At 38.3% G+C, this 24,334-nt stretch overlaps 1 protein-coding gene across 3 annotated transcripts in view; it reads left to right on the top strand.

The window, feature by feature from the left end:
• rnf216.L (ring finger protein 216 L homeolog) overlaps nucleotides 1-23,838 on the top strand; it is a 78,974-nt gene extending 55,136 nt beyond the window's left edge. For all 3 annotated transcript variants that reach the window (XM_018233923.2, NM_001114820.1, XM_018233924.2), the window contains 7 exon segments: nucleotides 7,167-7,304; nucleotides 12,182-12,330; nucleotides 14,324-14,402; nucleotides 15,041-15,138; nucleotides 17,506-17,728; nucleotides 22,028-22,097; nucleotides 23,313-23,838. In XM_018233923.2, the coding sequence (XP_018089412.1) occupies nucleotides 7,167-7,304; nucleotides 12,182-12,330; nucleotides 14,324-14,402; nucleotides 15,041-15,138; nucleotides 17,506-17,728; nucleotides 22,028-22,097; nucleotides 23,313-23,620 (1,065 nt within the window). In that variant the 3' untranslated portion in view covers nucleotides 23,621-23,838.
• The last annotated feature ends 496 nt before the right edge of the window (nucleotides 23,839-24,334 follow it).

Genomic DNA, 24,334 nt, shown 5'->3' with positions numbered 1-24,334 from the left:
TATACAATACTCCTTTCTATTTCTTTATTATTGATTTAACTGTTCTCCAAGGGATATTAAGATAATTTTTTGTATCCATCCACTCAAGTTTCAAACACTCTTTCATGGATTTGCTTGGGGTGTTCTTTTGTCTTTATTGTATAGGATATGCCACAATACTGACTCATCGAGAGGTGGACCTTCCAGATGTGCATGTATACTAAAGTTATTTAAAATCCCTAGACTAGCCATAGGTAATTTCCATATAACTAATTTCTAAAGAAGTAAGGACACTGTTTAAAATATAAATTAAAAAGATAATAGGATGATTTGCAAATCATTTAACCCCTATATAATATTTACAATACTATTATTGTTGTATGATGATATGCTCATTTTGACTTTGATGGCGACAACACTTTTCAAAAAAGCTGGGACCAGGGCAAGGAAACAGAAAACCCAATAGTTATACAATGCTGAAGAGCATCTCATTTCTTCATCTACAGTACATACTATCCATAAAAATTCAGAGAATCCCAATAAATCTCTCTACTCAAGGGGCAAAGCTAAAAAGTAGAGTATTGCCTAGCAAAAATATACATTCGTGCAAGAAGCACATTTTGGAATAAGTACCTTTTTAATGTAAGAAGTTTACACGCAACTAGCTGCAGGCACCACAACTGCACTCCTCATGTCTTTTTCAGGGAATGCCTGAAAAAGACACTGCCAAATTTAAAAGATTCCAGTTGCTAAACTGATTTACTTGCAATCCAGAACTGTCAACCGTTGAAAACATTTGGCATATTCTAAAACAAATACCAAACAAATAATACACCAAAGGAGTCCTTGAATTGTTGAGCAGTTGAAAGTTGATATGAAGCAAGAATTGGACAAGATTTCACTTTTAAAGCTACAGCAATTGGTCTCCTCAGTTCCCCATCATTTATAGATTGTTGTTAAAAGAAGAGTGATGCAACTCAGTGGAAAACATGCCCCTCTTGCAACTTTAGTTTTGTTGTTGGAATCAAATTCAGAAAACAATAGCATTTCTTTGTTTCAACATTTGATATTTTGTCTTTACAATTAAATATAGGGTTTAAATGATTTGCAAATCATTCTATTATCTTTTTATATTTTATGCAGTGTCCCAACTTTTTTTGGAAAAGGGGTTGTATATAATTGCCTGTATCTGTTAAAGAAGATGAAAAACCTTTCAAGACGGAATATAACAAATATTGGCTTATGCTTTGTCTGGTCATTTATTCCTGACACATTGGGATGCCTAGGCAACACAGAGGACAAGCGGTTTTGGACCTTCATCAATACATGAAAGAAAACCTAGTTCAAATATTACCGTTAGCCCCTCTTAATAAGCTTTTTTTCCAAGAACTTGCTGTACTTTCTATGTGGGATTCGCTATTCATTTCAAATACTGATTCCTATCACATAATTGAAAGCTTTACTGTCAACTTTCCCTCATAGGACCATATCCCCACCCTTGTCAGGAGATTTTAATACAGGTATCGAACCTGTTATCCAGAATACTCGGGACCTGGGGTGTTCCGAATAAGGGATCTTTCTGTAATTTGGATCTTCACACAAGTCTACTAGAAAATAATGTAAACATGAAATAAACCAAATAGGCTGGTTTTGCTTTCAATAAGGATTAATTATATCTTAGTTTGGATCAAGTACAAGGTACTGTTTTATTATTACAGAGAAAAGGGAAATACTTTTAAAAATTTTGGATAAAATGGAGCCTATGGGAGACTGCCTTTTCGTAATTCAGAGTTTTCTGGATTATGGGTTTCCAGATAACATTTTTATTCACATAATACCTGCATGTCCTCTTTCGTCATATTAGAGAACACCATCTTATTCCATTGATTTGTGCGTAAATCTTTCTTTACCAAACTGACAAAAGTAAGATTCTCGGTGTGAGTGAGAATGTGGTGGAAATAAACACCGTTATTCCTTAATCCTGAAAAGGCATATGCAGACTCGTTTTCCTCTTGTTCCAATCCTAATGAGCAGTCAAGTGCTTCATCAGACATGGAATATTGCTAATCGGCGAAGTGTATCTCATTAACTAGAATGGCTCAACCCAGTACAGGGTCTTTTTCAGTTTAAGCCTCCAAGCAAATAAATGCATATATATAAGAAAACAAACATTTCTATAGCAATAAAACCACAAATTAAACCCTGATTTATCATCAACCTTCTCTTACAGTAGGTCAATTAGTTTCTGTCCATCATTTTTCACTTCCATTTCTTTCCTATACTTCCTTTTACATTTCTTAGTAAAAATATATAATTGTCCTCATCTTCCTCTTGAACCTTGTGTCTGTTATTTCCCTTCTTGTTCAGAATCCTTCCTGATTGAAGCTCATGGAGTCTAGAGGACAACAAAGCTCTACCAAGCAACCTTTTCCATATCAGTAGCCCTCGGCATGGTGAGCTAAACAGCAATATTATTTTTGCTCGAAATATTTTGTGAATGCTATACTTCTGCGCTGAACTTTTGGGAGTTTGAAACTCAACGTGTCTGCTATTTTTTCGTCCCACTACAGCTGTGAGTGGGGGACGGGTATTTGAGGGTCAGCAATGACGCTTATGCCATGTGACTAGTACTCACTTTCTCACTCTCACTTCAAGAACCGAGACACTAATGTAGCATGCAAAACAAATGGTTGCAAACTATCGCTCGTGCTCCTCGTCCAGGGCCAGTAGGAGGGCTATATATCGTAGGACGTTTTCTTATAGCAAGCTTGTGGGAGGCATTAAGTGGAAAGTTGTATCTTTTTCCAATTTTTAATTTAAACGTTAATCATTTCAATTGAGACCTGGAGGCATTTGATTTTCTTAAGTCCCCACTGAGTCATCTTAGTCTTTGGATAGCTTTCCAAACTCACTATTTCCAATTTAATCATTTATTCTTGTTCAATCGTTTTTGAAATGTTTCAGTATCCATAAATCACTCCCATGTGTCTCATCTACTGAACAGAAGAACTTCCAAAATATTGGATTCTCGATTGGAGTTTTTCTTTTTTCTTTTCTTTACCAGTGGCATACTGTGCAGTTGCAAGGCCCCCCTGTATAAATGTTTTTCTTGTCATTCTTATGCACTGCTGATAAGCCCTCCTACACTGTCCATCCACAGCCCCCATCTAAGGTAGGAGGGTGGTTGCATGTACAGACAGGAGTGGGATGGGGAACAGCACACTCCTCAGCTGATTCCTCTGTCCTTCAGGCTTTTGCCCAAAATTGTGGGGCCTTCTGTAACTGTTTACACCAGCGAACCTACTTTCTGCAGCACTTTGTCTCTGGAGTGAAGTGTCGGCTTTTAAAACAGCATCTTCATTAGTGTATTATTTTGCCCTAAAAAAGCCAGTGTAACTATTGTAAACACTAATTGTAGCATGAAACGATTCTTTCATATCACAATATTACAGGTATAGTAATCTGTTATCCAGAGTGTTTGGGACATAGTTTTCTGGATAATGTATCTTTCTTTAATTTGGATTTCCATGCCTCAAATCTGCTAAAAATCATTTAAACATCAAATTAACCCAATAGTGTTGCTTTGCCTCCAAAAAGTATTAATTATATATTTTATCGCATCTATATATTATCTTTATGCTCTTATCAATATATATTATATTTTATTATATAGTTGGGAAGATGTAAAAGTTAGTGTTATTTTTACAGGAAAAAGTAAGTCACTTTTAAAATTAAAATGCAGTTTAGGGGAGATGGTCTTCCTGTAAATGAGAGCTTTCTGGATAATTGGTTTCAGAATAATGGATCAAATACCTGTATTGCATTTTTAGCCATTTAATTTCATTTTTGTATCCCTGTTTTATTTGTACTGTATAATTTAATATTGAGATAATGGAAAGTGTGATTTTGGCCATTGATCTCTCTCTCTGCAAGAATATTGGTTTTGTTTAGCTGTTTTTGGATTTAAGGGATGGTTCTGCATTGCTATTGATTGCTTTTTTTTTTGTCCATAAAAGTGTGTGCAATATTTGTGTTTAGGGTTTGACATGGTAAATCTATCCATACTGGGCATCAGACTATTCAGAAGACTTCTGTAATTTGTATTTTGGGAAATTTTATCTTAGTACCTAATAACATGTAAATTGCAAATTTTAAGGTGACTTAAAAAAACTGTCATCAAAACTGAGAAATTTTAACTTTGGTGTTTCTTGTTTTAGAGTAAAGACACACATTTGTCAATTTTATAATTTGCAGAATGTGTGCTTTCCAAACATAATACATGTGTTTTTTTGTGGAGTGTAACTTCCGGGGGTCCAGGCCCAAATGGCATGCACCACCACACACGTGAAAACTAGTGTCAGTTGTGACCCCCCCCCCCAGACACTCCAATTTGTTTTTGCAGCAGTTGAAATTGCAGCCATGACAATTTGTTTGCATTATTTTAATTTTGTAGAGTCTTTTATCATCCTATATATGCTGAGTGTCAAACTGACATTCATACTGATGACTGAGTTTTATATTGGTATATAACAGCATGTGAAAGATGCGGTAAATTGCAAGCTTTGAGGGCAATTTTTCAGTTTTATGGTTTGGGGTTGAAAGACTTCCTAGTACACGAATATATAGTTTTGTGGCACAAATTTATTGTTGCAATTTCTAGCCTTGAAAGCTAAACTATTTTGGAGAGGTGCTGTGAGAATTTGTTGTTTTGTTCTGTGTCTTTTCACAGAAGTAGTATTACACAAAAATTAGGGGAGATGTAGAAAGCCTATAAAAATAAATCCAAGGTTAAACAAAGTTCCCCTCCGGAAATGCTCCTAAAGAGAGAGTGCCTTAAGTTGAAACAAAAACAGCTGGCAGTGTGAAAGTGTGTAGTCTTTGGATGGCACTTAAAAAGGTTAAATAAAATGTAAAGGCTGTGAATAGTTAACCAAAGAGCTCCAACATGTACAGACAGAAAAACAAGACACAATGAAAAGGGGTAGAAGTATTGAGAGTTAAAATCTATTTTCAACCCCAACAAATAGATGTTCTAGTAGAATAGATGTTCAAGTAGAATGTTCTGGCTTTACAGTTAGTCTTTCTGTAATTTGGATCACCATACTTGTCTGCTTAAAGGAAAACTATACCCCCCAAACAATGTAGGTCTCTATTAAAAGATACTGAGTAAAACAGCCCATGTGTAAAACCCTGCTTCATGTAAATGAACCATTATCATAATAATATACTTTTTTAGTAGTATGTGCCATTGGGTAATCATAAATAGAAAATTGCCATTTTAAAAAATAAGGGCCGCCCCCAGAGATCGTACGATTCACTGTGCACACATACAAACCACATGTTAGGTCACATGAGCCAATTAACAGACAGAGTTCTGCCTTTTGCTTCCTCACTTCTTCCTGTTACAGTTAGAGTTGTAGTATTTCTGGTCAGGTGATCTCTGAGGCAGCACAGATAGAGTCACGAAATGGTGGTTCAAGGCAAGAGATGTAAAAGGGCAATATTTATGTAAATATATATTTCAGTTTGGTAAGATTCTTTAGTATGTCATTCAATTTGATATAAACCATCTGTTGCTAAAGTATTCATTATGGGGGTATAGTTTTCCTTTAAAATCATTTAAACACTAAATAAACCCAATGGGACTGGTATTCCTCCAATAAGGATAATTATATCTTCATTAGGATCAAGTACAAAGTACAGTTTTATTCCTACTGAGAAGAAGTATATCGTTTTTTTTAAAATATGAAATATTTCATTATAATGGAGTCTATGGGAGATGGCCTTCTCGTAATTTGGAGCTTTCTTGATAATTGGTGAAATCCTTTAGCATTCTTTTGGCTATACATTTGCCTCAGGTTAAAGGAGAAGGAAAGGTTAAAACTAAGTAAGCCTTATCAGAAACGGCCATCTAAATATACCAGTAAACCCCCAAAATAGTGCTGCTCTGAGTCCCCTGTCAAAAGAAACACAGCATTTCTTTCCTTCTATTGTGTACACATGGGCTTCTGTATCAGACTTCCTGCCTTCAGCTTAAACCTCATTGCCCTGGGCAAGAGCATGCTCAGTTTGCTCCTCTTCCCCCGCCCCCTCCCTTTTCTGCTGTAATCTGAGCCCAGAGCAGGGAGAGACTCAGGCAGGAAGTGATGTCACACCACATTAATACTGCAGCTCCTAAACAAACAGAGAGTTTCTAGAGCTTTTTACCCAGGTATGGTAAAACATTCTACAGAATAAATATAGCATTCTAGCTTGCACTATTGCAGCTAATCTATTGGCAATAAAATGCCTCCGTAGCTTTCCTTCTCCTTTAATAATATAGTATATTTTGCAACTTGCCTCTGTTTATGAAACCAAAATACATAGTAACATAATAAGTTAGGTTGAAAAAAGACACATGTCCATCAAGTTCAACTTTTTTAAGTCTATTTAAAACCTGCCTAACATATATAAATTTGGCTCAGATTTGGACTGAGCAAGACTGGCAGCAGAAGTGGCTCAGGGAGAGAGATCTAGGCAGAGACATTACTGAATTGTCCCGGGGGCCATCCTACTTTTCTGCTTTCATGCACCACCTACTCCAGATCTGGAGCCAGGGCTGTTTTAAGGCCTTGGTGGGCCCTGGGCAAAGAGTCAACTAGTGGGCCACTACACCCCTAAGCCATACCCACTTTTGGCCACACCCCCAAATACCACACCTGTTTAACAAAACATTATTACAATGTTTCATCTGTCCCCTGTGTCTTATCTGTCCCCCGTAATTTCCCACAATGACAAATCTGCACCCCCAGTATTTTCTCCAGTGATACATCTGTCCGTCAGTATTTATGACACACCCGTTCCCTTATTTTCCCAATGTTTTCCCCAATGACACATCTGCCCCCCAGTATTTTCCCTAATGACATATCTGCACCCCTTATTTAGCAAAATGACATCTGCCCCCCAGTATTTTCCTTAATGACATATCTACACCCCTAATTTAGCCCAATGACACATCTGCCCACCAGTATAAATATAGCCAGGTCACCAGATTGCTTAGCTAGCCAAATCACACTTTGCTTTTTGCCAGGTGTCATGTATACCGAATGTAATGCTGTTCTAGAATCTGATGCTGCCAGCCAATGTCAAAAGTGACTTCTTATATTGTGTATTTAATAAAGAATTATTTACACACATTGTCTCCACAGGATGGCCAGATGATTGAGTGTCGCTGTTGCTATGGTTCATTCGCCTTTGAAGAGTTGACCCAATGTGCAGATGGCCATCTGTTCTGCAAGGAGTGCCTTATCAAATATGCACAGGAGGCGGCCTTTGGCTCTGGGCGGGTGAGAAACTTATCAAGCAGTTTTATAAATTCACTTAAAATGTTTCCATGGAATGTTTTCACTATAATAAAACTTTGTTTATTTGGGACAGTTTTTCACCTGATTGTAAGTTTTGACAAAGTAAAACAAAACTTTCAACAGGCTGACATTCTACCAATTCACCCAGTACCCCAGGGCTGACCAGTGCATGCATAACCAATAGTCCCTAAATTCTAAAGCATGAGCCCGGTATTATAACAGAATTTGCAGGTAGTATTATCATGTGTAAGATGCAGATGGATTTTCTTTTCAGTATCTTTGTTAAAGATTCCTTATTTTTACAAAGAGAATTTTGTAGATGGAGCGGGGGAGGATGGCTAGCTCTCAGATACTTTCCACAACATTTGATTTTTTGAGTGAAGATGATGGAAGGTATAGTTTTAAAATAGCATGTCTGGAGCACATACTCCTTTATTAACGTCAAATTTGCACCTGGGCAGTAACCCATTAGAACCTAACAAATAATAATTTACTTGCAGCTGACTGAACAAAGCTAATAACTAGTTGGTTGCCATTAGTTACTGCCCTGGTGAAAATTTGCCCAGCTTTATAAATGAGCCACACTGTTTCTCCAAGTACTTTAGATATCAGTCACTATTAAGAGTAGGGATATACAGTGGTACCAATGACCGAGGAAGTCCCGGGTATAGTTGTGTATGCCATGCTGTTACAGGGACACAGCAGAAGCTTAGGGAGAATAATAATTAATATGGAGAAGAGGAATAAATGTATTCAGAAAAGTGTGCTGCAGCGTTTTTTGTTTGTTTTTTTCTAGAATAGGTTGCACCTCAAATATGATGACAATGTTTTTAATGGAGGGAAGGAGTAGAGCGAAAACTAGGTAATTGTAGGTCTGACCTGAACATAGGCATTGCATATGCCAAGTGAAGTTTTCGTTTGCATTGTCTGAATAAGATGATGTTAAAGGTATAGTTCTGTTTGGCAGTAAATAGTGATGATAATACCATAGTGTAAATGAAAAAGAGAAATATGGCTGTCAATGTCTTGATGTACTTTACTGTTACTGCACTGAATGGTGAACTCACACCTGTGTCACAACAGTAGGAGAAAATAAGGTGCCCCAGAATATAATGTTGATAGCTCACCAAGTAGTAGATGTGGTTCAGGTGCACCAGCCCCAGACCCCCAGCTTTAGGGAGCGGCAAACCATAAAATTCGGAAAAAAGCAGGGCTGTCTGGCACAGATCCACAGGACCAAAATATGTTCGTTAAAAAATATATCTTTATTGGTCAAAGTTAAAAACGTATACTTGCATCTCCAACGACCCTACGCGTTTTGTACCCACAAGGGCACTTAATCATGGGCTATGATGTCACCCACAGGAAATGAGCATTTATACAAGAAGCAACCAAAAACATTATTGAAAAAAAGCATAACAGTCCTTAAAGAGACAGCATAACATATATGTCCCAAAAGAACTAAATAAACATTTACAAAATGTACAAAGTATAAAATTAATTTTCACAATAAATGTTTTAAATGAACAAAGAAAGCATGGACATGAATGATAGCAACAAGAATGCACAATGTATATAGAAGCAGTAAAAAATACACAATAGTTGTAACATGTTACAACTAGAATGCACAATGTATATAGGAGGTATAAACATCTTATTAAGAATAATAGCATGAAACATCAAATTCGGAGTTCATGCCAAAAGGTATCCTGGTTTTGAGATTGAAAATCCAAAAAACTTCTCTTTTGGAAAGTATTTTGGACGGATCGCCACCACGACTGTTAAGGTTAACCCTTTCAATGCCCTGTACGCTAAAGCAGCCAATGTCCCCAGAATTACATAAATGAAAGTGTTAACAGACATTGGTCTCCTTATGTATATTATCAGGTGTTTTCGGATTCTCTCCTTCAGCTTACGTGAGGTTTGTCCTTCATATTGGCTTTTACATTTCAAACGTGATCAAACATACCATATTTTTGGTGTTACAATTGCTATACTGTCTATTTTTATGGGTTCTGCCATCAATTGAGGCCACAAAGATGTTGCTTTTTTCATATAGGGGCAAATAACACATCGCTTGTCCCCACATTAATTACCCTTTACCAATAGCTAAGTAGGGCTTTTCTCTTTCTTGGTTGTAATCATGCTAGGTGATAGCATATTATGCAGCGTAAGGCCTTTTCTGGTGACAAATTTTCACTCAAAATAGCATTTAACTTGTCATCAGTCCGTATACGTTTAATACGTTTAATCATTGGATATTGCGGACTGTAAGTTAATATGCACAATGGTTTATCCACACTAGGTGACGACTTTAAACTACCTTGGGAGTTTCTCATTTCTCACACCTGTGGTGAAGAGGAGCACCTGCACCAAACAAAATGAAGCCTGAGTTTTACATTTGTAGCACAGATCATAGACAACTTGAACGTATGCTCAGGAAAGCCAATTTATGCATCTAAGTCAAGGCCTTAGATATCTTGCAGTCTTTCATTTCTGCGCAGGCTTCTACATTGAATAGGAAGTCTGGCTGGCTAGTAATGACAATAATTGGCTTCTAGGTAAAGTTTTCAAAGCAATTATTGCATAATTAATAGTAGAGAGAAAACTACACAACCCACCAATAAATCAGGTTGTACTTTGCTTAACTGATGCATACATTGCTGAACCCCACCGAATGCCAAGTTCTGGGCAAGCAGGGTCAAAGAAAAATCAAGCTTTGGCTCAATACAGCACATCCACAAATATGTAGCGATATGAAGAAAAACATCAAAAATAACAAGGGCAACACTTAAAGAAGAACCCACAAGTGGGGCTTTTCTACCTGCTCTCTAGTGGGGGAGGGGATTGGATTTACAGAGCTATAAAGACAGACTTTAAAAGGAGTAATCGGAAAACGAACACCTGTATATTTTTGTAAGCAGTTCTCATGAGCTGCACAGTTTCATGGCTACTTTTTAGCTTCCCTTGCATCCCTAGCTTGACATAACCAAAACAGGAAGGAAAAAAAGAAGAAAACCCTTATCTAAAGTTATGGGGTTGTTTAACAATAAGTTTATACCATAATCTCACACTAACATTTCATTAACCATTTTGTTCTGTGTACTGTTCAGTTTTATTATACTACCATTGTACCAATTCAGTAACATTTCTAGCTTGGATAGATTTTTCTGCATAGGGGCTGCTGCAATGAATGTTTGTATACTGGGCCTGTTTATTTTCTAGTGTCCATTGCATCCCTTATCTTATATTGTATCCAGGCCCAGTTGACAAGCAGGTATCTGATAGCCTTACCCTGCTTTCTCATTTCTGATTGGTTCATTGACTTTATTTGTATCGATAACAATTGATCAGCTTCTGAGTTTGGCCCCTGTCGCTACATATACAGTATATTCAGAAAGAAACAAACCAAGGCATTGAAATGAGAAGCCAGTTATTGAATCCACCCTCCAACTTTGATTTTAGTTGCTTGTTTCCTCTGTAGTATAGTTCTTACTTCTCAGCTCAGATTGTAATAAATCAATATTTGCAGGCGGTGTGTGGCCATCACTTTATATGGTAAGAATGTGTCTCGTCCTCAACCCTTTTTCAGATGCTTAATGTGGCTTTACCGTTTTGATCAAAAATCCTTACTCTTAAATGAAATTCTCAGGGAGAATTAGATTTTTATGACTGGCCCTTCAAAAAAGAACCAAACAACTTTTATGATTTCTTTCTATGTAGAATTATCTCGGGTGTTTTCTTTCAGGTCCGAGTCAGCTGGATTGCTTTTCAAATAAGCTGTGTTAAAGGAAGAGTAACATCAAAATGTGTTTTAAAGTAATACAAATATAATGCAGTGTTGCCCTGCACTAGTAAAAGTGCTGTGTTTGCTTTAGAAACACTACTATTGTTTATATTGTTTATATTAATAAGCTGCTGTGTAGCAATGGGGGCAGCCATTCAAAGGAGAAAAGGCTAAGATTACACAGCAGATAGAAGATAAACATAAGACCATTATGGTGTTATCTGTTATCCACTATTTAACCTGTGCCATATAGCCTTTTTTCAGTTTCCACCATTGCTACACAGCAGCTTGTTTATATGAACTATAGTAGTGTTTCTGAAGCAAAAAAGATCAGTTTTACCAGTGCAGGGCAACACTACATTATATTTTTATTAGGTTAAAGCAATTTCATTTTTTGGTGTTACTGTTCCTTTAACTATATCCCAGCTAATGGCTAAACTCTACAAACGACTTTGAGGGATGGTGTCGGATTGAGAAAATGCATCAGATGTAGTTGCATGTGTTAAAATATAATGGGACTGATGTAAAAATCGAATGCGTAAATGACATGTAAAATTTTCCATCTGATACGACATGCCTGTCTGATGGGAATGCAACATGCTGCATCTTCATCCAACAAGATAGAAACAGATGGTGTCAGAAAGATTTGTTTTCTCATTGAAATACATTGACTGTTGGATGTAAACACATGAACAAAAGACTCCATCTGACTTTATCTGATCCGACTTTACATTACAGCTGTGGTGGATCAGGCTTGGTAACATCCTACAAATTCTTGTGCTGTTGCATGTTGTTACATGGCGAGATCAGATGAAATCTGACCCACAAAATCTGACCCACAAATCAAAATCGTGGAGTTTTACCCATAGACTCGCCGGTGCACCAAAATGCAGGCCCACAGGTTTAGCACCACGCTTACTTGGAGATTGATGACAATGAAGTAATACTGAGTAAGCTATCCTTCCTCCCAAAATGGGGACAGTTTAAATGTACTGATATATGGCTTTTAATAAATATATATACATATTCTAGATTATGGTGAAATAATTCACATTTTCCATTTTCCCCAAAGCCCAAATTGATGTGCATGGAAGGGGCTTGCACCTGTGAGTTTCCAACAAGTGAAGTGGAGAAAGTTCTTCCAGAGAATATTCTTCAGAAATATTATGAAAGAAAAGCTGAAGAAGACATCTCTGCAGCATGTGCAGATCAGTTGGTTCGGTAAGCCCTGCATCTCTGCACTATTTGCTCCTCTCTTTGCTATTTGTAATGTCATTTATTAATTAGTGTCAAAGGGAAACTGTGGCTTAAATGTTTACTATGAATATATAGGTATAGGACCTTTTATCCAAAATGCTTGGGGCCTGGGGTTTTCCAAATAATAGATATTTCCGTAATTTGGATCAACTAGCAGTTAAGCAGGTTATTTACAACTGAGAAAAGGTTATTTACAAGATACTGATACCAGAAATTAAACCATTTTTACATCTATCACAGTATTGGCTTTGTTTGCTTCTCATAATTTTGCCATAAAGTATTTGCTTTTACATTACCTATCTGACTCTCCGTGCTCATCTGAGGGGGCTGCCATATTTGTGCGGCAGGAGTCCGTTAGCATTAGAAACTTTACGTGACAGGCTGGGATGGGACAGTCAGGCTGGCAAAACAGTCAGGTTTAGAAACTTCAACTAACAATTACTTACAAAAACAAACCTCTCAACATAACCTATAGGTAATTTTTTTGTTTTTTTGTTTTTTTTAAGAAACATTTTTTATCCGAGCAGTTGGTCAATACAAGTCTTCCATTTCCATATACATATATGTGGTTTTTGTTTCCATTTGCATAATAGACATAGCTTGTTTACATATAGTAACACACATATAGGTAACTTTTAATGTACATTTGTATTTTAAAAAGTATTTTTTTAGTATCAGTATCACTGTAAGGTTGAACTTGATGGACGTGTCTTTTTTTTCAACCTAACTTACGATGTTAAATAAACCCAATAGATATGGTTTTGCTTCCAATAACAATTTTTTATCATTTAAAAAGAGTCCTGCAGCGGGTCAGGTACCCGCGGGTTACCCGCAAAAACCTGCAGTACCCTGCGTGTTGCGGCTAGAAGTTCCGGGCGTGGGTATAGACGCGGGTCGGCGGTTCTGCAGGTTCGCGGCTCAGGCCCCGGGTCTTCACAATAGCGATATTTACTCATTTTTTCTGGTCATGTCTACTTCCGATGACGTCCCTTCCGGTTTACAATGACAGCACTTCCTGTTTTACTCCTTTTTTTCTTCCTGATTCTTGATGGTCAGCAGGTCCAGGTGGCGGATAAGGTACTTGCGGTTCGGGTTGGGTAGCGGGTCCAAGCCGGTAAGAATGCGGGTCCCGATTGCAGGTTGCGGGTACGAGTCCCAAAAAATGGACCCGCACAATACTCTACATTCAGCTCTTAAAGTTACACAGTGTAGCTTTTTGCTGCCCCTGGTAACTTGTTTGGCGCTGCCGTCTGAGGCGAGTTTTTCCACTGCTCCTGATGAAATTGGCCCTGGAGTGTTGTGTGAAAGTGATAGGGATGAATGTTTCACAAGCATTAAAAAACAAAAAAGCAGTAGTGACTTGTTCACTATTAATGTGACTAGAGTAATGTGCATCTTGTAAAAATTCTGACCAATTTCTTAAATAATCAAGTTACTCTTCCCTCGTCCTCTCAGTTGGAAGTCTGGTTTTGAATGACTGTTAAATCTAATAGTCTTGGGGGGGGGGGGTGTCTCATTTTGACTAAATTAAAAAAAAGTCTTCATTACCCTACATGCAGGTTTTGTGCCAAAGTCCATTATTTTGTTACATTTTGTTTGTTCTCTAGTTGGTTAAAGATTAGGTTAACTTAAGTTTTTGATTTTCAGGGTAACTCCCCTTTAAATATTAGTGGGGTCATGCGGGGTGTAGGGTTGGGGTTGAGTGCTCCAGGCGAGATTTGAAGGAGGCTGCAGATTTGGGGTAGGTTTGGCAGCTACTGCCAGATACCACAGGTTCCCCCACAGCCATGCTCCAGTTATGGCAAAACTTGGTCAATGATCCACATCTGCAATTCCTGTCTTTTTGGGCCCCCTTTTGCCATAGAGCCCCTAACTGCAGTACCCCTGATGCCCTGTATGGTACAAAAGCCAAGCAGCAATGACATCTTGTATTGTAATGAATATATTTTGTTTGTAGGTGTCCATCTTGCAGTTTCCCTGCACTTCTTGATAAAGATGTGGACCGATTTAGCTGCCCAAACCCTCACTGCAGGAAAGTAAGTACTTGATTTATAAACAATTGGTTCAAGGAGAGCACTTGAAAGCAAAATGCTGTGAAAAAGTATTTATTCACTGACTACCATACACAACATGTTTCGGGCCATTCGTGCCCTTTGTCAAGTGTCTTGTACTTGATTTATACTATTTGTACTTGATTTTTTTTTTTTAAAGAGCAGTAACACCCCTCAAAAAAATGAATTAAAAATGAATAAAAGGTTAAGCTTTGGTAGTTTAGCCTAGCATGTGTGGTTGCAGGGCTATAAGCTGTAGGTTTGTAAGCTGTCTTCTATACAATGATAGAAGATAGAAGCTGGGGGCCAAATGTCATTCACTGTTCCCTACACACCTATAAGACCAAAATGTTTCCTTCAAAAATAAGGCCATTGCTGGCAACTGTCATTTAAGGTTCCTGACTCGTATAAACTTTTTTGTGTTACTGACCCTTTTAAATTTGAAATAGTTTTTTTACTATTCAAATACAATTTGGGTTTTTTATATTTAAATTTAATGATCTTCTGTAATAATAAATAAAATGTTCAATAAAGAAACATGTAAACCACAACCTTGCGTATCCCACATAGCATATTGAAAAAGTAAAGCTAAATCTATATTTTCCAACCATTTTGCCCCCTAGGAAACATGTAAGAAATGTCAGAAGTTGTGGAAGGAACATGTAAACCTGACCTGTGAAGAGCTGGCAGAGAGTGATGATGTGAACTACAGAACCTTCATGTGAGTGACCTTTGTTACCCAATTCATTTCTGGGAAGGAAAAGCCTTAGACAAGGTGGTTTCATACTGGCCATACTCAGGCTGATAAAAGCTGCTGACACAGCCCCTCCACACCACGTTGGCAGCTTATTGCCTTATGTATAGGGCCCTCTAGAGATCCTGTCTGACAGATATGTGTAAGAAAATCTGACAGATACAGTGGTGTGAAAAACTATTTGACCCCATCCTGATTTCTTATTCTTTTGCATGTTTGTCACACTTAAATGTTTCTGCTCATCAAAAACCGTTAACTATTAGTCAAATAACATAATTGAACACAAAATGCAGTTTTTAAATGAAGGTTTACGTTATTAAGGGAGAAAAAAAACTCCAAATCTACATGGGCCTGTGTGAAAAAGCGATTGCCCCCCTTGTTAAAAAATAACTTAACTGTGGTTTATCACACCTGAGTTCAATTTCAAAGGTTATAAAGCCATTTCTAAAGCTTTGGGACTCCAGCGAACCACAGTGAGAGCCATTATCCACAAATGGCAAAAACATGGAACAGTGGTGAACCTTCCCAGGAGTGGCCGGCCGACCAAAATCACCCCAAGAGCGCAGAGACAACTCATCCGAGAGGCCACAAAAGACCCCAGGACAACATCTAAAGAACTGCAGGCCTCACTTGCCTCAATTAAGGTCAGTGTTCACGACTCCACCATAAGAAAGAGACTGGGCAAAAACGGCCTGCATGGCAAATTTCCAAGGCGCAAACCACTTTTAAGCAAAAAGGCTCGTCTCAATTTTGCTAAAAAACATCTCAATGATTGCCAAGACTTTTGGGAAAATACCTTGTGGACCGACGAGACAAAAGTTGAACTTTTTGGAAGGTGCGCGTCCCGTTACATCTGGCGTAAAAGTAACACAGCATTTCAGAAAAAGAACATCATACCAACAGTAAAATATGGTGGTGGTAGTGTGATGGTCTGGGGTTGTTTTGCTGCTTCAGGACCTGGAAGACTTGCTGTGATAGATGGAACCATGAATTCTACTGTCTACCAAAAAATCCTGAAGGAGAATGTCCGGCCATCTGTTCGTCAACTCAAGCTGAAGCGATCTTGGGTGCTGCAGCAGGACAATGACCCAAACACCAGCAAATCCACCTCTGAATGGCTGAAGAAAAACAAATGAAGACTTTGGAGTAGCCTAGTCAAAGTCCTGACCTGAATCCTATTGAGATGTTGTGGCATGACCTTAAAAAGGCGGTTCATGCTAGAAAACCCTCAAATAAAGCTGAATTACAACAATTCTGCAAAGATGAGTGGGCCAAAATTCCTCCAGAGCGCTGTAAAAGACTCGTTGCAAGTTATCGCAAACACTTGATTGCAGTTATTGCTGCTAAGGGTGGCCCAACCAGTTATTAGGTTCAGGGGGCAATTACTTTTTCACACAGGTTTGAATTTCTTTTCTCCCTAAATAATAAAAACCCTCATTTAAAAACTGCATTTTGTGTTTACTTGTGTTATCTTTGACTAATAGTTAAATGTGTTTGATGATCAGAAACATTTTGTGTGACAAACATGCAAAAGAATAAGAAATCAGGAAGGGGGCAAATAGTTTTTCACACCACTGTATGTGTCTGGCATGTTTGCATCAATGTGATCATGTGGTGTACACACAACAGGATTTTCAGTCCTCATCAACAGGCATGTTCCTGATATTTAGCTCAAGCTTATGGGTTAACAAATCACACACAGATCTCGTCTTATATGGCCACCTTAAATTAGGGATGTATTTATCTGTACATGTTTTGTCTTCATGACTGCTTAATGGGTATTTTAATCTTTTTTTAAAGGTACTCTCCTACACCTAAAACACAAAATATATGTTTTTCCTGTCCTCTGGCTTATATGGGTTTTTAGTAGCGGATCTGTCTTGTCTATCAGTACTTGCTGATCTGGCTGAACTCTCTCACTCGTCCCCGTTAGGCTCTTCTGTTTGCCGGCCAGTTGGGAGTAGGGCCCAGCAGTAGCTTGGGCTTTTGTTGCGTGGTTCACATGGTCTCTTTGTGGTGGGCTATCTTGCAGACGTAACCATGCATAGCTTTTATTTTCATGTCTAGTAGAAATGTGTGTGAGAACTTCAGAAAGCAAAGTTGCTACCATTTCCCAGAAATGGTGTTATCTGTTATCCACTATTAAACCTGTGCCCAGAGCAGGGCAACATTACATGATATTTTCATTACTTGAAAACACTTACATTTTTTGTTGTTACTGTTCCTTTAAGCATGACGAGGAGGGACACAGCACTGCCTATAGCTCACAGCTTGTTATGCCACTGCTCTTGGGGTTGTGGATTTAATGATTTGTTGCTTTTTTTAATCTTGTAGTGAAGAAAAAATGACTGCAGCCTGTGTTCGGAAATGCCACGTGTGTGCCACAGAACTCATCAAAGCAGAAGGATGCAACCGATTATCATGCCGCTGTGGGGCTCAGATATGTTACCTGTGTCGAGCTCCTATCAATGGCTATGACCACTTCTGTCAGCACCCACATTCTCCTGGTGCACCATGCCGGGAGTGTACCCGTTGCTCTCTATGGACAGATCCATCGGTGAGTTTTCTGTGTCTGGTTTGTGACAAATTTAGTTAGTGTCAGTGTGTGTGTGTACAAGAATAACTTTTTTTATGCAGTTTTAAAATTTAGGTGTGTGAATCTGGACAGGTCATTTCACAGAATGTAAGGAAATACCAAAAGGGAATTCCACTCTTTTTTTGCTAGGTAATTAGTTTTATCACCAGGCTGCAACTAGGGGTGGACAGTTTAGGCCAGTGATCCCCAACCAGTAGCTCGTGAGCAACATGTTGCTAACCAACCCCTTGAATGTTGCTCCCAGTGACCTCAAAGCAGGAGCTTATTTTTGAAATTCAGGCTTTGAGACAAGTTTTAGTTGTATAAAAACAGAGCCTCAATGTAGGTTGTCAATCCACATAGGGGCTACCAAATGGCCAATCGCAGCCCTTATTTGGCACACCAGGAACATTTTTCATGCTAGTGTTGCTCCCCAACTCCTTTTACTTCTGAATGTTGCTCATGGGTTCAAAATGTTGGGGATCCCTGGTTTAGGATATGGCCATGGATGTAACTGGAGTGAGGTGCAGTACCGTGGGGAGGGGGATTTGCTTAGTTCTTTATGTAGCACCAGGAATGGGGGGCACTGTTGGTGAGCAGCTGCTATCTAAGTGGTGGTGAGAATTGCTCAGTATACTCAGGTCAAATTCTATATCTTAATTGACATAGCATACAATAAAACATATTTTTCCTATCTTCTTTAACTTGCCCAGAAAATTGTGTCTGGGTATGACATGCGGATCATTTTTAAAATATCAAAATTTACATTCCCTTTAATTCCCTCCTCTGTGGAAGCAGTGGAGTTGGCCAATAACCTCTTCACTGATGCTGATGCATGTTTCACCTTTGTCAAAGGCTGTAAAAAGATGATACAGCAGGTGATATAAGGCTTGCATGTGAGTTTGTGTTAAGTGATGTTAAAAAAATAAATAAAAGGCATTTGGTGGTTAACTGTGCATGCTGGGAGTCCTTGGTGCAAGGTTGGAATAAGTGAAAGAAACAAATTGATTGCTGTGTTTCTTTGAGCTACGTAAATGATATATTTGTAAACTACTTTTTGTCTCTTCTTTGCTGTCTGTGTGCTAAGGTTACATTGGGAGTTTGCTCAATTGAGTCCACAGAGGGGCTACAAACAACTTCTGCATAACTTACTGTAACTTACTTATTTGGGCTTCATTTCCTACTAGTCTTGTCTAATAACACCTGCAGAATGCAAAAACAAAGTGTTTTTTTTTTTTTTTTTTTTTTTTTCCCCCTTCCTGCTACCAACACAGGGTGGTTAAATTCTCATTCTTTGGTTTTTAACCTCTAAGTCTGTAAAGCAAGTGCTGCGTGTGAGCTACACTTAAAAATATATGTGAATGTATTTAAAGTGATGAGGGCTTTATGTAATAGCAGTAGATTTTAATAATTCACTTGCCTTACTAATTACATGAATTTGGTGAAAATCGATAGATTAGTAGAGATCCCCAGAAAGTTCTGCTATCTAAAATCTAAACCCTGGGGAAAGCACTTAGATGGAGGAGGCAGGAAACCTATGGCGGTGGTGTTAATTCTTACCATCCCTATTCCTCAGAAGGAGAACTGATTAGCCCAAAAAAACTCAAAGAAGAATCCACATTGACTGTAGTTGATGCACGTTTTTTGAAAAGCTTTATTAAAAGGCAACTAATGAAACAGCCAGTGCCCCTGAGTGCTGAAACTTGACTCCAGTGTTTTTTTTTTTAGTGATCCACTTTTAATTAACCAGGCAAAACTAACGGTTACACAGGTATGGGAACTGTTATCCAGGAAACTCCAGGTCCGAGCATTCTGGATAAGCGATCCTTCTCTTATTGGTATCTCCATACCTTAAGTAAACTTAAAGGGATACTGTCATGGGGAAAAATTTTTTTTTTCAAAATGAATCAGTTAATAGTGCTGCTCCAGCAGAATTCTGCACTGAAATCCATTTCTCAGAAGAGCAAACAGATTTTTTTATATTCAATTTTGAAATCTGACATGGGGCTAGACATTTTGTCAATTTCCCAGCTGCCCCATGTCATGTGACTTGTGCCTGCACTTTAGGAGAGAAATGCTTTCTGGCAGGCTGCTGTTTTTCCTTCTCAGTGTAACTGAATGTGTCTCCGTGAGACATGGGTTTTTACTATTGAGTGTTGTTCTTAGATCTACCAGACAGCTGTTATCTTGTGTTAGGGAGCTGCTATCTGGTTACCTTCCTATTGTTCTTTTGTTTGGCTGCTGGGGGGGGGAGGGAGGGAGGGGTGATATCACTCCAACTTGCAGTACAGCAGTAAAGAGTGATTGAAGTTTATCAGAGCACAAGTCACATGACATGGGGCAGCTGGGAAATTGACAAAATGTCTAGCCCCATGTCAGATTTCAAAATTGAATATAAAAAAATCAGTCTGCTGGAGCAGCACTATTAACTGATTCATTCAAAAAAAATTTCCCATGACAGTATCCCTTTAAAGTTAATTTAAACATTAAATAAACCCTACAGCATTGTTTTGCTTCCAAGAAGGATTGATTTATAAATATAAAAGAAGGATATAATATAGTACAAGTATTGGATCCGTTATCTGGAAACCAATTACTGATAGGCCATCTCCCATAGACTCCATTTTATCCAAATAATCCAATTTTTAAAAATTATTTCATTTTTCTCTGTAATAATAAAACAGTAGCTTGTACTTGTTTCAAACTAAGATATAATGAATCCTTATTGGAAGCAAAACCAGCCTATTGGGTTTATTTCATGTTTACATGATTTTATAGTAGACTTTAAGATGCAAATTATGGATCGGTTATCTGGAAAAACTCAGGGCCAGAGAATTCTGCATAACAGGTCCCATACCTGTACTTAGTTGGAACCAAGAACAAGGTACCGTTTAATTTTTACAGAGAAAAGGGAAATGCATTTAATCATTTGATTAAATGAGTCTATGAAAGAGCCTTTTAGTAATTCAGAGCTTTCTGAATGATGGGTTTCCAGATAAAGGATCCCATACCTGTACTAAAACATTAATATAGGATTCATTAAGGAATTGAAGTATTAAATGCTCTGCTACAAAGCCATCATTACACATTGCTTTTAAAGACGTTTATCATTCCCATCAGTCCCTGCTGCAGTGGATCCAGCACCTTGAAGAAACGGAGTCTCTTGCAAAATAAACAAACTGATTGCAGATGGCGTTCAAGTTGTTCTCAGGCCTTCAGTATTCCAAACCAGTATTGCTGTAACTGAGCTACAATGCTAATTATTTTTATTTCATTATACTTGAGAAGCTGAAGTAAAGGTGACCATATTAACTGAGACTGATAATTAAATTCAGTATACAATCCCCCTGACTTACCCCTTTGTTGTGACTGCTTTGTTAGCAGAGTCCATTATACAGAGATATGTGCACTTGTAATTTTCTACCTCTCAATGAACAAACATGAAGCAGCCTCAGTTTTCCAGTTTCCCTCAATAAATAACCAAAGCATGTTCATCTCATGTCTTATTCAGTGAACTCCTGTAGCCTTTCATAGTTTTAAATCGTATCTGCCTCTTTTTAACCATTTGTAATATGTTGAGTTAGCATTTTTCCTCAGTCTTGAGCAGACTGGTGAAAGGGGAGCAGTTTGATCATTTTTGCTTTTTACACCCCTTCTATTAAAGTGATCCCCAACCTGTAGCTTGACAGCGACATGTTGCTCTCCAACCCCTTGGATGTTGCTCCCAGTGGCCTCAAAGCAGGTGCTTATTTTTGAATTCCTGGCTTGGAGGCAAGTTTTGGTTGTATAAAAACCAGGTGTACTGATATAAGGAGCCTTCTGTAGTCTGCCAGTCAACATAGGGGGTACCAAATAGCCAATCACTGCCCTTATTTGGCACCCCCCTTTTTCATGCTTTTGTTGCTCCCCAACTCTTTTTAGATTTGTATGTGGCTCACGGGTATAAAAAGTTGGGGACCCCTGTTCTACCGATTTTACACACAACACCTCAGATACCATCTTGTATGAAGCACTATACATAAATATCAATATCAACCTGAAACAAAAGTTCTACCTAAACAAAATTTTAAATTGCTTGATCAACTACTGCTGATTATTCTTAGCTAGAAAAGGACACTGTAGAAAAGAGAAAAAAGTACAATGTCCCCTGATATCAGTAGGGAAAACTCTTGTACAGCGTGATCTATGCAGTATTCATGTACCCTTGTCTGTTATGCATGTTTCAGATTTAAATTCACACTGACCATACTGATATGTTTTGTATTTATTCTCCTCCTTCAGCAAGACGATGAGAGATTAATCCAGGAGATCCAAAGAGAAGCAGAGAATGAACAAAAGAACCGAAAAGGAGGTAAGTAGTTCCACCCTCAGTACTTGGCATCTATAACGTCACAGAAATTAAAACACATTATTATTATCAGATATGGTTGGAGTGCACGTCCCACTGTTTATATAAGGGATATTGTGAAAAATGGGGTCGTGTGACTTCTGGTCTAAAACCAAATTACACAAAGAGGGAAACAGTCCCATTAGACAGACCATAATAATCGAATTCTCTATTTTATAATTCCCATACTTGGAGTAACCAGATTCTCAATTTGCCCTGTTAAATAAAAAAAAATATTGTGATTAAAACTAGGCAAAAAGTATGTTCATCATAAGTCTTATTCAATTCTACAAGGGTAGACTGTTCCTTTTAGAGACATCAATGTTTCCCTGGTGTATAAGCTAGCATTTACAAATGTTGATCCTTCTCTCCAGTTTTCTGCCCAGTTCTCAATTTCATCCAATCTCTCTACAAAATGGCAACATATTTCATGGAACCTTGTCGTTTTATACCCTTTAATATTGGCATCAAATAGACATTACATACAGTGCCAACTTCAAGGTCAATAATAATTAAAAAGCATTACAGTTTGCAACCCTCTCTGTTCCACCTTTGTTGTGATTGTTTTGTTAGCAAGAGTGCATTATGGGGGTTTGGAGATTACATTGTGTGCTGGTAGTCTAATGCTCTACCTTGCATGGACCAGTCATGGATTAGTTTCTGTTTCCGTGTTTGGTTTTTTTAGGCAGAAAGTATGATCAGCATAAGCCATATTGTTTGAACTCCTGTTCAATGAATAGACACTCATTTTAATCACATTATTTCTAAAATGAGTTGCTGTTCTTGAGTATTACACCTGAGCAAAATGAGTCCAGTGCTGGGACAAGGCTGTTCTGCTCTTGGGTGGAATGTTGTAGCTGATTTGTACAGTCAATGTGGCTAATATCCCACAAAGAATTTTCTCTGCCAGCCATCTTTAGTCAGTGACGTGCATTGCCTTTGCCTTTCACTACACACAAGTGATGGATTTTCAGGTTGAAACTGCAAAATAAGTATATTGAGCAGCAAAAAAACTAAATGTTTATAGTAATTAGCAGGAAGTTGATCTGTTATTACTGTTTAGGATTAGCCAATAACAAAATGTATTTGAGAAGCTTATTTAACTGTACCTGAAAATTCTTGCTTTTAACATCTTCACATATGTACCTTTTTTTTTTTTTTTTTTGTGTCCCTCGACAGAGAAAGCCGTCAAAAGAATAGGACCTCCTATTCAGAAGACTCCTTCCAAGTCTGCAAGAATAGAGCCAATGCCAAGAGAACGACCCTTAAATCAGCCTCCAATACCTCCATTTCTAATGCACCCAGCTTATCCTCTGGCCCCTATCCAGCCATTGTATAATAACTTCCCATTGAATTTAAGAGCCCAACATGCCCCATATGTGCCTCCACTAGCCAACATTCGGCTGAATTATAACGTTCCCCCTCTTGACCTGGATATTGAGCCAAACTTGCCTATGCATTTTGGACCACAGCCACGGCGCGAGTAGTGCCCTGAAAAAAAAAAAACCCTGCAGAGGAGCCAATTCATTAGAAGAATGTCTTCCTAACAGGATCGTAACACAGCACTAGGTACTCACAGCCTATAAACAGTTGCAAATGGTATTGGATGATTTGTTGGTTCTGCTTGTGATGGTCTATGAAAGGGCCTGATGGAAATTGAATCAGGATTCCAAAATCTAAGTGCTTAATAAAACCCAAAGTCTGAGTTCTTATTATTGATTTTCACTAACACATCTGGTACTGTGGCCAAATAACTTCATTTGTGTCTGTTCTGGGAAGGACACGTTGATCCATAAGTCCTGGTCTGTGCCTAGATGTTCATGGACAAACGTTTGTCTTGCTCTAATGTTCCTCCTGGCACACCCCCCATGTAGGTCTAACTCGTGCAGCCGCTTTCTAATGGTAGACTCTCACACTTTGACATTAGTAGTAATGGGAGCTAACTGTAGGGCTTTAATGGAAGAATGGGGTTCATCCCAAGAGACTTCTTTAGGATCAACTTCCCTGGGAAACGTCTCCACTTGTACTAGGGATGCACTGAATCCAGGATTCGGTTGAATCTTTGGGCCTGGCCAATCCAAAGTCGAATTTCCATATTTAAGTTGGGGGCGGGAAGGGAAATCATATGACTTTGTCACAAAACAAGGAAGTGAAAAATGGTTTTCCACTTTTTCCTTTCCTGCCCCTAATTTGCACATGCA

Source organism: Xenopus laevis, chromosome 9_10L (genome assembly GCF_017654675.1).
Source record: "Xenopus laevis strain J_2021 chromosome 9_10L, Xenopus_laevis_v10.1, whole genome shotgun sequence".
Classification (NCBI taxonomy): domain Eukaryota; kingdom Metazoa; phylum Chordata; class Amphibia; order Anura; family Pipidae; genus Xenopus; species Xenopus laevis.
Note: the sequence above shows the minus strand (reverse complement) of the source record. Positions and strands in the feature narration are given on the sequence as shown.